The following is a 17,300-nucleotide window of genomic DNA, read 5'->3' on the forward strand; positions in this document are numbered from 1 at the left end:
ATAATGTGAAGTAAGAGTGCCTCACTCAAATAAAGGTAATTTTGCATCTCAATTAATTTCTTAAATTCTTCAAATAAAGGAAATACAATTCTCAAAATAACGATACATGTTTTAGACAGTCATTATAATATAGTCTAATAATACTGTCAACTTTTCAGATACATTGCAGAAAAGGTTAAAGAGTTCTACATTTCTCATGAAATCAAATAAAATGTTAGTGGTCACATACACGTGTTTAGCAGATGTTATTGCGGGTGTAGCGAAATGCTTGTGAATCATGAATCCATACTTTGCATATGAACCATGTACTGCAGTTTTCCTTGCCTAATAAATCCGACTTTGATACCAGTTGTTGGTATACAGTCTGAAACAAAGCACTGCAAAATCGTGGACATTTTCCTTAAAAACCAGAATATTAAATAACATTTCATTTGAACTTAATCTACCGGTTGTCTGTGCCGTTGGTTCTTCAGCTGTTTGAAATTGGAAGCAAAATATCCATAGGAAAGTATTGCTTACCCAGCGCCGGTACTAAAATTGAAATTTATATTACCTAGCACATGAGCAAAACCATGTAAACACCTGTTAGTATACTTCTGTCTTGTGGACGTGCCTTCGGTCATGAGCAAACACATCTTGATTGCCACACTCTTCAAAACCTGTTTTGAAGTCGGTTTAATAATACTTTCCTACGGACAATTGGCAGAGTATGTTCAAATATGATTTTATTCAACATTCGTGACAGACCAGGGACGTTTAGGCTTTTTTCTATGTAAATGTGTGTGGCGTTGCCTACGCAATTGAAGGCGTCGACCACGTTTAGTAACTACAGTTTCCTTTGCTATGCATGGAGGCCCATTGATTAGATTTCTTGGTTCTCAGTGCCAGATTGCTGTCCTCAGTGTTTCTCAGGGCTTTATAATGTGTTAAGTATATTGATATCAAATCCAGGAAACATCAACTAGGCATTTTGTCAGAGAACATTATAAAACTTTAAGAATTTGAAGTATCTTAAAGACTGTATGTTGCTCTGTTATATAAACCTTTAGGCAGGGGTGGACTTAGTGATTTGGAGGCCCCAGGCAGAGGCCAATCTGAGGCCCCCACCCCCGCTCCTATGTGTGCATGCACAATTATGGGCTTTATAGTATAGACATGTAATTGAACTGTAAACATGTATTACCTTTTAATGTGCCATGAACACATTCAAATCACTTCAAAAAGTAGGTTAATTTCGCACATTCAACTCAAAATCATTCCAGCATCCGAACAGTGCACTGTGCACTCGCCAATTTTCCTTCAATTTGCAATTGGTTGAAACCGAGTGCCGACACTTGTGAGGTTCGTAGAGCAAAGCAGAGAACATCATCATGTTCGTAAGAGTCTCATCTTTCCATAGAGGTGTGTAGCCCAAACTGTTCAGATGTTATAGATGTTTTCATGAGAAGGCCGATTTTCAGGATGTCTTCTGAGCTGACAAACAGCGCTGTAGCTCTGCCATCTTCCACCGCAGATGGGAAGGCCGAAATTATTAAAATATTTGTTTTACTATTTTACTATTATGCCCAGCTCATGAGGCCCCTTGATGATGTGAGGCCTGAGGCATTTGCCTCTTCTTGCTAATGGTAAATCCACCAGTGCTTTTATGGTAGCACTTTATAATAACTCATAATAAAGCATGTATAATGGATTAGAGATTTTGCGTGGCCTTGTCTAAAGTGTGAGCTATTTATAGTTTACAAATACTTTATCAATGTTTTGAGTGACCTGTGTAATTTCTCACAAAAAAAGATGGACATGCCATTGGTAGACATTCCAGCAGTACCTGATGCTCCTTAAGGTCTCAAAATAGCCTAGAACATATCAATGGTAAAATAATATGCACACAACACAGGATGTTAAAGGACCTATATTAAACAGCTTATGAATGGTCTTATGAATCATTATAAGTTGTTTTATAAATGTGTGAATAACTAGGTTACTAACATTTACAAATGTGGAAGTAATGATTAATAAATGATGAATAAACTATTTACTAATCCATTATAAATGCTTTATTACGTGGAGTTATTATACATTTCCTCCGTTTGGTACAAAAATCACTATTTAACTCTGGTTTGGTTCCAAGTGTTTCAGGTTTGGTTTCAGCATCGGCGTACTGGAAATTCAACCACTAAGTGACATATTCGTCTTGCTCTAATGATAGGGCTGTTCTTGTTGTAAAGCCCCTCTGAGCTGGCATTGGGTTGAACTGTGCAAGAATGATCAATGTCAACAAAGACATTACTGACTTCTCTATTTTAACACCACTTACAAAGCTTTTTTAATCAACTTCATTTGACCAACTGACTTTGTTATCAAACATCTAGGGTGACGAAGTAACTTGTAAAATGACAACTGTTTCTTCACCTTTCTTGTCATGAATATTATTAGACGGGCTGATAAGGCATAAATAGCTGTGGGGGGTGGACAGAGCCTGCCCATTGCAGCACAAAGGAAGTGAGAGTGAGGAAATTAGTGGAATGTGTGTCAGAGATGTGAGTACATGATACACAAATTCTAATCTGACACAAAACTCAAAAACTGTCAAACAAGAGAGGAGAAATTCTCTCTCTCTCAGGCAGCAGTGGATCCAATGACTCTTTCAATGACTATTTCAAAGTCTATGTGAAGTTCAGTTTGTATTTATTTCCTATGACATAAGAGCTTCCTGCAATATCTGCATATGATGAAATGGAAATGGAGAGTGAAGAAAATTATTTAGGAGACAGATTTTGGCATGCCTACTTAGCTTGGTTACACAAAAAACTGTTCAGCTACAGGAAGCTTACATTTGTTTCCAAGCAATATTAATGCTGGAATTGTACACCTTGTACACCATAACTCATCATCGTCACTGTACGCTGTGATACTTCAGTAGAAATAACATCAAATCGAAAACATGTTTTGTCTTAGTCGCCATTATTACCACTGTATCTCGCTGATCATAATACAGAGCAAACTTGTTGGCAGCCTGTGGTACCTTGCATGGGGGATGGTAGCCATGTACACTAAGCCTCTTTGCTTTTCAGACAATGTTTTTTATATTGCCATCTATCTTTAATCTACATCATACAGGCACATAGATCATAATAACATGGACTGAGACATAATACATGCAATATAGGCCTACCACAATAGGTACAACATTTTCTAAAACATTGGAAATGTAAAGTAAAATCAGAAGCCACTGAAAACAAATGGGTTTGATAGAATACAATAGGTGTGCATATGTGCCCTAATCAAATACAAGTAGGCCTAGCATTCACAGTAATTTAATTTCAGTTGGCTATAGTCATTTGATTTATGTAATTAAATATGGTTTAACAAATAGTCCACGAACGTTCCAACCAACGATGTATATAAACCCTGGATTTCTCATGCTATGTATTGGCCGTTGAGAGGCATTGAAGCCACAGGTCGGCCATATTGGTACTCCCCGGTAGGAGCAGCCCTCCATTGGAGTGAATGGAAATGTTTCAAGGACAAAATTACATGTATTTAAGTATTTGTGTTGTTGTAGTGGGGAAAGTAACATTAGTCATATAAATGATCTAATTATACTTAAAGGAACATGCTTTTATATATTTGTTCATTTTTTTATGCTTAGCTCACATAATATGATTTAAAAGTATGCATTAAGGTGTCTGTAATAGAGTAAATGTGGCAAAAACTAATGTAGGCATTAATAAATGCATTTCTATAGCTCCCAATATATTTGTACAACGGTGGGGGGTGCCAAAATGGAGGCACAGTGGCTTCAACACAGTGCCCCCTATCTGGTCATCTAGTCACTTGTGTATATGTAAATAATTTGTTCCAGCTGAGCACTGTTTCCGACTCTGTGAGAGGTTAACGTATGCTCAGTGGATAGGATAAAAATGCAAATATTATGCAGAACATTTTCTAGTGTACTGTATGTAACCTACTGTTTTTTAGGCTGAGTGGTGCGCATGCCCCATGTCATAGTAAAGGAAAAGCATAATGAATCCTCTCTCTCATTGACCACAGTGCGCATGGTCATTGCTTTTGTGTCATTTATGTCCGTCTGAGCAAGATCAGCTGCACTTCATGTATTGCAGAAATAAGTTTTACGGCGTTGAAGTAGGCTTTTTTCAAAGGAATCATCGGATAAGGAAACAGAATATGTCGGTAAACAAAGCTAAAAAAGTAAAAATGGCTACCAAATCATGCCCTGAGTGCGACCAACAGGTGAGAAAATGTATAGATATTGTTCATTTTGATATATTTTGACCTAGTGCTAATGTTGTTTTGCTTCACAGGCATGGGATTTAAAGCCATTGTAGGCTGCTAAAGTCCCATATGGTAGCCTATGAATTCAAGATCTGTAGCAACATAGTCTAATCTAATGCAAACAATCAGGCTAATCATATAAATTAGTACGTGCATTAGATCTCAAACACTATGTTACAATGTACCTCAACTATAGCTAGTAATTGCTTTCAATGACACGTTGATACGATTAAAGAGTCGGAATGTTATTGCTCGCCAAATGTAGCTTGACGTTTCCTTATTTTTGATACACTAATACTCTAACCTAACTGAAACTGGTTAATCATCGTGATCTGACTTTGCAAATCATAGGCTATAGCCTTAGAACAATATCATGCGTTGAAATGTCGTTAAATGTAGCTGCATTGCTGACATTTGATATATTGTAAAATTAACATATTACACAAATAAATCGTAGTTTATACGGCGACATTTGGATCTAGCTTTTAGATCGTTTCTTGATATCATTTCTCTAAACTGCATCGATGAATTGATTTGTTTTCACAAATAATTTGTCGACGAAATAAATGTAGGCTATTAGTCAACATTCGATTTGAAAACGCTTTATTCATTTGAACGTTTTAATGTCACCGCTGTTGTCGGCACGTGTCCAAAATATGTGGTGCGAGTTTCAGCTAGATTGCGCTAAGGACTTTTTCATGAATTACAAAGGACAGTCCTCTAATATCTCAACATTGTTGGGCAATATAGTTATCATGGGGGTTAACACTGGCTACGCCCTTGTTTAACTATTGCAAACAAAAAATGCTAAAGTTTATATAGCTTCTGCAATGTAGCCTATGCTTAATAGATGACTTCATCAACAAAGTTGCTACAGTTTGGAGGAATATTTTATATTAACCATGTTTCATCCTGTTTCTTTTTTAGATTCCAGTTGCTTGCAAGTCTTGTCCCTGTGGCTATGTATTCATTAGTCGAAAGCTTCTTAATGCCAAACTGAATGAGAGATCACCACCAGCAATAGGTAAATTAACATAATTCAGGAGCCTACAAATCATAAATCAATGTTAGAATCTTTATTAATTTAGGTATTTTGTTTTATTATGAGCCTGTATAACATTCACATGAGATTGAAGATAAAGTAGTCAGAATGTAATTGTATTAATACATGACAAAACTCAGCTAATGAATTGTATTCATCTTGGTCATTATTGATTTGTCCGTTTTTAACCCCTCCCCCCTGGTTATTCACTTAAGATGTATTGGCAATACTTTTTTTGTCAGATGGATCAGAGTAGAATATTTGAGTTGTGCAGTGGTGGCTGGCTTAAATTGCTATTTGCTTGAGTGAGTAGCCTACTGCAAGAAGTGGGGGGATGGGATATTTTATTCCTGACTGAAAAGCTTGTTCCCTCAGTTCTCTCTTGTAGGCTTCTGCAGTAGCATAAGGCAGCCTATACCGCTCACTGTGACAATTTAGACCTTACATTTAGCTGTAGAGTTAGATCATGTTGTCTTTCGTGACATTTGACATTTTCAGAATACAGATATCTAACAGGATTTGATTAAGCCATTTCCAAAAGGTGATTAGGAAAATAAATTAGAATACAGAATTGTTATATAACCCATTAAATGCCAGCTCATGCTGCTATGATCCTGTCAAATGTTGAAAGTGTAAGGATTAAATAGATATAGGGCCCAGAAGCCTGCCTGTGTATCTGAGCATGTTTACAGAATACTAGTTCACCGTTTTATTCCAATGAGGGCTTTTTCCGTGTGCATGTCATCAATGTGCTACTGTCTGCCCATAGCCTTGCATCTCCCTCCAAACAGACTGTTTAAAAATGCAGTAACATATAAGCAATTATTTCAATCAGTTTTTTGAAGAATATGTCATAGAAATACCTTAAATAGCTTAGTACTACTTTATTACCTGATAATAAACACATTTCTGCAAATATTTTTTCAACCTTAAAGAATGAGAACCAATACAATGCTGCTGTTTTGATTTTAAAAGATGGAGTGATTGGAATGCTAAATGTAGGCTAGTACTTAAAAAATAAATATCTGGGTAGGGGTGAAATCATCGTGTATAGGCTATCACAGTGCCTGAAGTTATGAATGGAATGTTAACACAACATGCCTCTGTGAGAACTTTGTTTTATTAAACACTTAGTATTAGACAGTTTATGGAGTAGAATTACTCACATCTTCTCTCGCTTTATGATACAATTTCATTAGTTTCATATGATACAGAATGAACTTTGAGGTATTGTAGTTAATAAGTATCTTGAAGGCAGAGAATACTGGTTCCATTTGAAGAGGAAGGGGTCTTGAATTTCAGCTCTGTGGTTTTTAATGATGGGGTTTTGGCTTCCCCCTCTCCTTAAACAGTTTATCATTTGCCTCTCCTCTGTGTAATTTCTGTAGACTGCCTCAGGTTTTCAGGTTTACATTTTAGTACTTCCTTTGTAACTTTGAACAGACACTAATAAAACATTATTATTGTTGAATAGGAAGACTAAGGTTGCACTGAACCTTTTTTTCTGGATAAAAGTCCCAATAGTTGTATTTATTTTTTGCTCACTCATGATTCCTTAGTGGAACATATTTATATAAGACTGTTATTTTCCGGTGGCCTTTTTTAAATATCATCTGTTCTTGACAATGAGAATTTAGCCTTGGAAAAGGTGAAGTAGTAAGTTATGTATATGATGTTTATGTTATAGTATAGAGTGCAATAGTTTTCTCAGACTATTCATTATGTCACAATTTTATGAAAATATTGTTAGTCTGAAGAGGAAGTGTGTTCCTGTTTGGGCAAGCTGTTGATAAGGCTAGAATTCCTGGGAGATTCTGAAGTTGTGTGTATTCTCACGTAGCAGAAACGTGGTTGATGTAGAAAATATATTTTCAGGCCTAGTCCAGACTTTGAAACAATCAATTGAATTTAATAGCAATACTATTGCTATGCAATTATTACAGAGTTACTAAAAAACAATGCAATAATATGTTAATACAATATTGTTAGTAGTTGGTTGCTACACAGTTATAAAGCATTACCCTTTTGGGCACCAACTATTTGTCTATTTGTATCACTATTTTATCTGGCCCTTTCAATCAGTCCTTGTTTTGAAACCTAAATACCCCTGAGTGCACACTCACTGCCTACACCACTGAGGAAGCAGCATATGTGGTAACTTACATTTCTGAAGAGGAAGGCTTTTTAAAAGGCCACTAGACAGAAACTCCTAGTGAAATGTAGGCCTACTTCCTGCACTGGTAATAAGAACACTCCACTGATTCAATGGCTTAAAGTGGTTTTGAGGCAACATCACACCTAGGATGCTAGATATGCATTGGAATCACAGAAAAGGGAATGCAAGCATCTTCCTTTTAGTGTAATCGTGTTGAATATGAGAGGAGCTATTCTGTTGTTATTTTAAGGCGGTATTGTTGGTGTGTTGGAAGAGGGGGGTTGGTAGGAGAGAAAAAGTGGAGGCTAAGATGTTTAATACCATATAGCCTTCCCACAAATTTTCCATAACATACATTTAAACTGGAGTCATTGGCATAAGACGATTTGTCCTTAGGATGTATGATGCATTTGATACTGTGACATATTTGAAGGCAATTCATTACTTTACATTAATCTTTAATTTCCATATTGCATATTTTTTGTGTTAAATACCATTTTAAAACATATTTTTCTGGTCTATTTAGACAAGTTGGATGCAAAGAGGAGGAGAACTGAAAGAATTCGTAGAGAGAAGATCAACTCTCCGTCAACCAATGACATGGAGAACAGAAGGCGATGCCGCTCCAACAGCCAATCGGATCAAATCCGGAGAGGGCGGGGCAGGCCAAAGACAGTTGGGCTGAAGAAGCAGGAGGAGGAGAAAGGTAATACAATAATTAAAAGCCTCTATCTGTGACACTCAATGACATGGTGCAGTTATGATATATTAAGCGTTTCCAAGATGCTTTCGAAGCTTTGTTATTCCTCATTGTTTTGTGCTGACTCTTTTAGTATTACTCTTTTAGTAATATTTCAGTATTTTCCAGTCACAGGAGATAAGGCTGGTGATTAGTGCAGTATTGGGACAGAGCTGGGGGATTTGTGTTTGGATGAATGATTTACAGAGAGGGTTGCTCTCTCCTCTCACCCATGAATAAATCATGGTGTCCCTGACTCTGCCTGTGCTTTAGCGGCTGATCTATAAGGAGAAATATCATTATGCAGGTTCCTCCTGTGTGGAAGACAGAAATTATGTTAATATATTGCTCGAGGTTATTGTTGTCACATGCAAATTATGTATGTTTTTCAATGGGTTTTCTCTATTACCCAGGGGATGTTGTTAATTCATTTTCTTTTGTGTTTTTTTACCAGAAAAATTTGAGAAAGAAGTTGATATCTATGCCAACCTCTCAGATGAGAAAGCATTTGTGTTTTCGGTGGCATTGGCTGAGATCAACCGAAAGATCCTGGGCCAAAGACTGATCCTATAGACAGACCAGATGGTTGCTTTGAGGGATTGACATGTGAAACCTAAGATTGTTACTGTGGAGAAGCCCATGGACGACCACCACAGTGTGTCTAACAGGGTATGAACTCTGACCCAAAGAACTCCCTGCCGGATTGGTCAAAGCCTTGGGAAAATGGAGATGTTGGGGAACATTGAGAAGCAGGCACCTGATCTGCTCAAGAGGAAATGTTGGAACCAACTTTTATCTTTAGAGAGTAGCTTATGGAATTGGAGGGGGTAGGACATCTGAATATTTATCTTTTAATCAGATTTTATATTATATATATTAGATGATATGGTATAGGTATAGGATTCATCACCTTGTCAACCAAGAAAGCTGTCAGTAGCAAATGGAAAACATTTCTATTAAAAAAGGGCACAAATGTGTTGAAGCATGGAGGGCCATCCTAGCATTGTTACTGGCTTCTATAACGTTATTGGCTTGTAGTGCTAGTAAACATTGTTTATTTAAGTCTAGATGCCATTGGAACATAATGTTCAATATATTTTGTATCATGCTTAGGACTTTGGGAGAAGGCCTTGTACATTTATATTTATAATGCTTGTGTACCATCTTAATTTAAATGCATATTGTTTTATCTTTTGTTTCATTATTGGTGACATTATATTAAATATGTCATATTTGCTTTGGACACCTGTAATTTAAATGTCAAAGGCAAATCCTATTTAATGTGACTTATTTTTGCCATTAAAAGAGATGAATCACAACCATCACTGTCAGATGTTGGGCCTTAATGAGCAAATGTTAGTTTTTATTTAAGAGTGTGTTGTACTTTGTTGATTTACTGCACATGCACTATAGTACCAGTGAATGATGTGTATTACCCACCCTCTCATGTCTATACGTTACCCTGCAGCAGGCAGAGGGATTGGCTTGGCCCCTGAGACACCTGTTTGTAACCTGCCCACTTCTCCTGGAGACAGCTGCTGCTGCCGTTTCTCCAGCTCTGCTTTGCCTCCCTCCACAGGGAAAGGCCCTGCCATTAAAGGCTCATCCGTCTGGAACACATCCCAGTTTCCATGGAACTCTCAACAGATCTCAACCTCACAGGATAATCCTGTTGGAGACATTTTCAACTGCCTGGCCTCTTTGTTCACCAAACTGCATTGTATGAATGTACAGAAACACGCTTACATCATATCCTGGTTATTCATACAATGAGTGAAACCTGAGAGGAAACACTGCTGGCGTATGAATATGCAAAGCAGGGCTGTTAACGATGAGCTATAATGATGAGACTTTCTTCTTGGTTAGGTAAAGGGTTCTGTGTGCTGTATTATTGACACCTCAGTTCTTGTGAGAAACTGTGGCCATTCAGTGAACCAGAAAGAGACCGTGCCCCTATGGGAAATACATGTGAGTAAAAACAAAAGACTGCTGTTTGTATAGGGCGGAAAGTAATTCGAATTTAAGTGAAGAAATGAAAAGGTTATTTGAGAGTTGGATTAAAAAACTTTGGTTGTAAATGATCATGGATGCATTTTTTTTTATGTCATGGGGATTATGTGGATTGGCTGCCCTAAGACATTGTATTAATTCCCCTCAAATAGTCAGAGGAGACTTAGACACAATGAAGAAGGGATTCAGGGTGAACCCGGGATTTTCTTTCTTCTCAAAGCCAACATTTACATAAGATACTTGAGTAAAGCCTGCCTGTTGCAATGCAATACCACAGGAGATGGGTGTCAACTTTCACATTGGGCCCCTGAGTCCGAATACATTCAAACACTGAATAATACACATCCATCCGCTATCTACAAGCACATTTGGAAACAAAAGTCATGATGATATTAGTCAACCACTGCTCCAAATACTGAAACTCACTCTTAATGACATTTTCTGAGAAAATGACTATGTTCTGTGAAATGTAGAACATGATTGAAATGAGAATCGGTTGTTAGTGGAAATCACTCAGGCAGTCAGACCTTATTTGGATGTTTTAAGGGTATAAGGATAAAGGACGCTACCTGATGAGCACATTTCATAAATCACGTACTGTAATGTGAGAAAGTTCCATGATGACAGTATCATTACTGCATATGGCTGGTAGTGGGGCTGAAATGAACACGCTGAGGCCAGGCTGGGCAGGGCTGTTAATGATGAAATGCCTGGCCCAGCCTGAATACCATGCCCTATTACCACATGCCCCCAGGAACACTGAGATCCCTGGCTTTATATCTAACAGGAAATAGTGAAGTGAGCAATACTGAGCACCCAGGCCCATAGACAGAAAGATGGAGAGAGAGAAGAGGGGTGTAGGGAGAGAGAGATATACATGTGCACACTAAAAGTCAGTTATTGTTACTCAAACAAAATTGCCATTTGTTCAGTGTGGAGTGTTCCCCAAGTCACATGACTCACATGTGGTCTCATTAACCAGCGAGGGTTCTTTGTTCAGATCTTGGCGCATGTAAACTGGCTACTTTCCAATGTAACATGAGATACTGTATATTATTCGCTTATATTCTTAAGGAATTTGTGGACAATTTTATTATTATAAAAATAATTAAACATACAGTAGCTAATACTCCTTCTAACATTATTATTTTAAAATCTAATCGGTTCGGTTTATTATCTGCCCAATATGATAGTTTGCATATAATCCATGCTTGTAAGGCGTGTTTGAGGATGTTGCCTATTGGCAAACCAATGTCAAACTGTGAACCACCCTCCTCATGTCCTAGAGAACAACATTTAAATGTTTTCTCTTTCTCTCCTATAAACCCTACTCCCTTCGTAGGGTTTATAGGAGAATTATAGGAATTATTGCATGTAAATGTATAATTTAGTGCCTTGTCCTTTTCTTTGGCATTGAAATGTCAATATGCTATGTAGTCTCTCTTTCAAACACTGGAGGGCAATCCAGTGACAAGAATCCAGTGCTTTGTTCACATCATTAACAGTAAATGTTCATTTTTGTGAAATGGTGATCTCTCAGTCTCCTCTGCTATGACATCATATATGGCAGAAAGAATTTAATTAAATTTAATTAAATGAAAAGTGGTTAATATAATTATAAGCCACTCTACTTCAAAGAACATTAGTCAGTCCAGCTATTTGTTATGAAATGGATTGATGGATGAAGATAATCTATTGCCTTTGTTGCTTGTTTCCTCAGAGTGTTTTCTCTGGCTCTGGATTTAGATGGAAAAGGTAAGGAAACCAGTGGAGGCTGCTGAGGGGAGGATGGCTCATAATAATGGCTGGAACAGTGCGAATGGAATGTTATCAAACCATGTGTTTGATGTATTTGATACCATTCCGCTCCAGCCAGTATCACGAGACCGTCCTTCCCAATTAAGGTGCCACCAACCTCCTGTGGTAGAAACATCTCTTTCAATGAAATATTGGGCAGTCATTCTGAGGTCCTAGCATTCAGGAGACCACTACAGTAAGAGATCAACACTGTGAACAACCAGGGGCGGTAATCCCAGGGGGGATGGGGGGGACACAACCCTCCATCCTGGGAAAAATATGATTTGTCCCCCCCAATATATCACTGTAAACATAACTATGTAATTTAAATAATATTAATAATACGCAATGAAAGCAATTGTGCTCATTATAGACACTTAATAGCGCGTTTTGAAGTTTCAAGAGATTGCGACCCCCACCCTTTGCTTCACAATGGTTTGATCCATTGCCAGTTCCTTAGTTGGCAAGGTAACAGAGGGTTCGTATCTAGTGTCTGAAAGACACTCAATGCACATAACTGACGTGAGGTTCATCCAGTCAATCGTGCCATAGCAATGTTTTGTTTTATGTTGGCAGGGTTCACACACACACACTAGCTGAATTTGCAGAGCTAGCGCGCAAATATTAACTATTAAGCTAGCTAGTACCTATTCCATTTATGTGGCATCATCAAAGATGGAATCTTTGCTATCGTCAATTTATTCCAAGAGTTAGTGCTTCAAAGTCCCTGTGATAAGGTTTGCGATAAACTGAAGTCCAAACTGAACAGAACTACCATTGTCTTAAATATATTTAATGGTCTCGTTGCAAAAGCTAAATTGTCGCAAGGGAACTTTGATTTATTTATTTAATTTCACCTTTATTTAACCCGGGTAGCAAAGATTATAGCAAACACCACTGAAACGGAATTTGTGCTCGCTAGCTTTGCAAATTCAGCTATTGTTGGATGCCAGCCAATATGAAACAAACGGTTAAAATTACAAAAGGTTGCAGCATATGTGGTGTAAATGGTGAACTCATACAGCTGTCAACTCTTGTCACTGCAATCCTTTTCACATTTGCTAGCTACCTTTTAGATCGAAGCCCATATAGAATGATAGAAGATAGGATGATAGAAGCCCATCTCCTAATGTAAATAACCTACACACTGTGTGTGTGTGTAGCCAGCCAGGTAGAAAAATGGCAGAAAAATGACGGACATCAGGGTATTTTTCAGTACACCAAAACGCAAAGTAAGAACCCTAGTAGCCTAATATCTCAAAGACTAGTTGATATAATGTTCATAAGAAAGAAGTGAAATGCTAATGAAAATGTTTCACAATGATGTCATTAGGCAGAGCAGGCAACAGATGGCACACAGACAGCAGAGCTGGGGACAGATATGCAGGGACAGACTGGCAGAGACAGGGAGTCTCAGGTAAGTTTGTTGAGTCTTTGTTTGGCAACATTATGAAAGGTTCTCAATTTTTTTTACTTGTAAAATAGGAACATAATTGGAAAATGCCATGGATACCCCCACTCTCAACTTACACTGGTGACTGAACTAAGATTTGTTAAAGGCAATGGTATTGCTGTTGTGATTAGTTGTGTAGTTTTGGGTACCGGTAGTTAGGAGTACGGCAAACACCTTATTTCTTTGGTTCCTCAATATACATTTACCATATTACAACGTAGGCTATGTGTTACAGCACTACTTTTGGTGTCCCCCTCAGGAATTGCTCTTGAGAAAATTTCATGTAATTGTCCCCTCCAAAGTTGATATCAGATTTTCGCCCCTGTGAACAACAAGTTGTTTCAGGAGATTTAAACATCCCTATTAAGTCTTGTTCGGAAGAATCATCCAGCTTTTTATTTATCTAACAGTCGTGTAAGAGTGCATGTGTGTCCGTCTCGGAGGACTCAGTGGGCTGTTTTAACTAAAAACCTTGGTCATATAGAACAGGATATTGAGTACCATTTCCACGTTAAGTGAGTCAGAGTCAGAGACAAGTGCGACAGCATAGACGGACACACATGTCAGGCATCCAAGAAAGACAGATTATGTAAAACTTTAGACAGAACGTGTAAAACTCTATACACACCAGTAATGACAACAGTTCGAATCATGCTGTTCCCTTACCCACCAGCTGTCCTGTGATGTCTAAAGGCAGACAGTTAACTGAAGCATCATCCACATCAGAAGGAGGATTATGACATTGTGACAGTCCACCGGGACACCACCTACACACTAGTACATGCTGTTCATAATAGATATGTCATATGTGTGGCTCAAGCACGTGTACATACACAGTGACACATTAACAGGTCAGCCCTAATGAAAATGTGCATCATCATCATCATCATCATCATCTCCTTAGGACCATTGTGACATCATCCCACTGGCGTGCATACTTCTTCCTGCATCATAGAGCTGACACTTCCCCTGCGGACACCAGAGCCTGTAGACAATACTCCAAAAATACCCTGCACTTCTAAACAAGGTGTTCTGAGGAGGAAAAAACTGCAGTGGGATGCTTGCCAGGAGGTGAAGACTTTTCCGTTCCACCTAAAACCCTGTAGCTGCCAGGTTGAGAGGAGGCCTCTTTATCCCTGAGTGTAAGACATGGGTGGTTTTGAGGTTAAGACCAGCAACACGATGCCACTGCATTTGAGTGTTGGTGACGCACCTTCTGTTGCCCCAAAGCAGAGTCGTGTGGGATCAGATCCCTAACAGGTTCACACACGCACGCACTCAAAAAACACACACACACGGAGGGGTAAAGAGGATGGGGTACACTGGTATTGACCTCAGTGGGGTGCAGAGAGAGGGCATTCGTGAGAGATCTGAGAACGGGCTCTCTTCACCTCAGACTAGGAATCATCCTCTCATCATCACTGGGTGGGAGGAGGACCCCCACAGAGACCTTCCAAAACAAAAAGGCCAATCTGAACCCCTATTAATAAAGCAGGACACTCACATTTTGTGCATACCCTGCCTAATCTCAGGCAGCTGTTATCTCCCTGCAGGAAGTGCTCTTTGCTCTGGGCCGGCTGTGGTGCTGGAGCAGTGCTGATATCACTACGAGAGGGGACAGGATAGGGACCCAGCTACAGCACAGGACAAGGCACCGGGCGATAAGATAGAGTCGTCTCTGTCAGCACCCATCTTTCTTTTCCACTATGTTTCAGTACCCAGAGGGCCTGGCTTCCCCATTCACCCTCTCCATAAGGCACAGAGACCCTGGTATGGAGAACCGTAGGTCCTAACCTTGGGCAGGGAGAAAGTGATGGGAACCTCCGTCTATAGAACTCTCCTTCTACGCACTGGAGGTTTCAGCGTATCTGACTACATTCAAAAGTTCACGGTAAGAGACCTGGCACTCATTGCTTTTGGGTTGAGGTTATACAAGCTAGTTTTATTTTTGTCATTTTATTTAATCAGGTTCATGGATGAAGTTAGATTCAAGACAGACCATTGGTCACACAAGGCTGCCTAATTAATAATAGGCATCTAATAAAAGATGCTAGGCAAAACTAAATTAATTCCTGTCTAGACTCTAGAATATTTTTGTGTCATTCTAATATTCATAAGGGCCAGGGGTTACATAATATTGAAACACAAATCATCATACACTCAAAGAAAACGATGCATCAGCATCACTGAACAGAAGAAAACAAACAAACAGCCTTGTGTGCTCAAAATCTCATTAGTGCTCGGTCAGTGAAGTGAGACCAAGTCACATTCACAAGTCACATTAACTGTACCATATCTAACTCCATTCGTTTTTTTATCATTGCCCTTAACACAGCATGGGAGCATGGGGTAATGTTATTTGGAGGTGGTCAGGTGGAAAACATTTTTGGGAGAAGAGTGTGTTATTACGGCTGAGTGTTGTTTTTCTCAATTACCATTTAAGTCCTTGAATTAAGATTTTCTTGTGAAGTAAGACTTGTTATTTTATGTTATTGAATATTGAATAATATATGAAGCATAGCCCTCAGGGTTAGATCATTTGTTCAACAAGCTTGCCGAAAACATGGCTTCTTGCAGAAAAAAGTTGTATTTTTGAAGGTCTGTTTTTGTCTGTCCATATCAAAATTCTCTTCAGGAAAATGATAAGACAGTTTGTGTGTGTGTGTGTGTGTGCGTGTTTGTGTGTTCCTATGAGGAGGAAGGGGAGGACCATCCTCCTAAGTGAATTTCATAAAACAAAAATAGTGAAACATTAAAAAAGTTACCCTTTTTAGATAAAACTAAACTAAATATATTCACGTCACCAAATAATTAAAACACACTGTTTTGCAATGAAGGTCAACAGTAGCCTCAAAAGCACTCTGTAGGGTAGCACCATGGTGTAGCCGGAGGACAGCTAGTTTCCGTCCTCCTCTGGGTACATTGACTTCAATACAAAACCTAGGAGGCTTGTGGTTCTCACCCCCTTCCATAGACTTACACAAACGTCCTCCAACCTATCAGAGCTCTTGCAGCATGAACTGACATGTTGTCCACCCAATCAAAGATCAGAGAATGAATCTAGTAGTGAACACATAAGCTACAGCTAGCTGTGCATACAATGTGGTGAGTCGTTGACTCAAAGAGAAAGACAATAGTTGAACAGTTGGCTATGACTATCCAAAACTGGAACTCTCAAGTCAAGGTAAGATTTTGGTTTTATACATTTATTGCCATGGGGCCCGCCGTTGTAGCTGCTAAACTGCTTGCTGCTGACTGAACACTGCACTGCATGATTGTAGCGTGTTTAATAATGTGTTAGTTTGAGTAGCTACAGTATGTTGACTATGACTTTAAGATGGTGACAACGATGTAGGCTGTGTGGGATCATGGGGTGTATTCATTCTGCCAATTCTGTTGGAAAACGTTCCTTAAACGGAAGCAAATGGATCGAAACAGGAATAAACATACCTGAATTTGTCCATTAGAAACTCTTGTTTGCAACTGTTGGACTAATGATTACACCGTAGATTAGCTAGATGCAGGAAAGAGTGTGCAAGGCGGTATTGAATGTGTCAATGTCTGTCACCTTGATTACTCAAATTTCTCTCGACCTGTGCACCTACAATGTAAACGTTAATTCATAGGCTAGGTTGTAGCAACCTCATTGATGGGTATAGGGAAAATTTGAGTATCATGCACTATCCTAAACCTATCGATGTTACTGTGAGCTGGGTAAATGGAATATGAATGACAGTCATTCAATATGCTGTCATAAAAATAAGGCCATGCTCATAAAAAAATATGTGTCCTCCATCATCTTAAACGGCAC

General features: G+C 38.7%; 2 protein-coding genes across 2 annotated transcripts in view; both read left to right on the top strand.

Annotated features, from left to right (window-relative positions):
• Positions 1-3,883: 3,883 nt before the first annotated feature.
• Positions 3,884-10,310, top strand: LOC115167427 (UPF0547 protein C16orf87 homolog). Its single transcript, XM_029721836.1, has 4 exons — positions 3,884-4,251; positions 5,221-5,317; positions 8,017-8,196; positions 8,684-10,310. The coding sequence occupies exons 1-4, from the start codon at positions 4,111-4,113 to the stop codon at positions 8,800-8,802; spliced, it is 537 nt and encodes a 178-aa protein (XP_029577696.1). The 5' UTR covers positions 3,884-4,110; the 3' UTR covers positions 8,803-10,310.
• A 4,778-nt stretch (positions 10,311-15,088) lies between these two features.
• Positions 15,089-17,300, top strand: part of LOC115167428 (myosin light chain kinase 3-like) — a 33,394-nt gene continuing 31,182 nt past the window's right edge. The window contains exon 1 of the mRNA XM_029721838.1: positions 15,089-15,380. Coding sequence (XP_029577698.1) covers positions 15,303-15,380 — 78 coding nt within the window. The 5' untranslated portion in view covers positions 15,089-15,302. The remainder of the gene's footprint in view (positions 15,381-17,300) is intronic.

Source organism: Salmo trutta, chromosome 29, assembly GCF_901001165.1.
Source record: "Salmo trutta chromosome 29, fSalTru1.1, whole genome shotgun sequence".
Classification (NCBI taxonomy): domain Eukaryota; kingdom Metazoa; phylum Chordata; class Actinopteri; order Salmoniformes; family Salmonidae; genus Salmo; species Salmo trutta.

What these genes read in the sequence shown, in the direction of transcription:
- LOC115167427 (XM_029721836.1), top strand. Translation starts at nt 4,111, where the DNA reads ATGTATTGCAGAAATAAGTTTTACGGCGTTGAAGTAGGCTTTTTTCAA. An exon ending in GCCCTGAGTGCGACCAACAG is followed by an intron (nt 4,252 to 5,220) that starts GTGAGAAAATGT and finishes TTTCTTTTTTAG; the next exon opens with ATTCCAGTTGCTTGCAAGTC. An exon ending in GAAGCAGGAGGAGGAGAAAG is followed by an intron (nt 8,197 to 8,683) that starts GTAATACAATAA and finishes TTTTTTTACCAG; the next exon opens with AAAAATTTGAGAAAGAAGTT.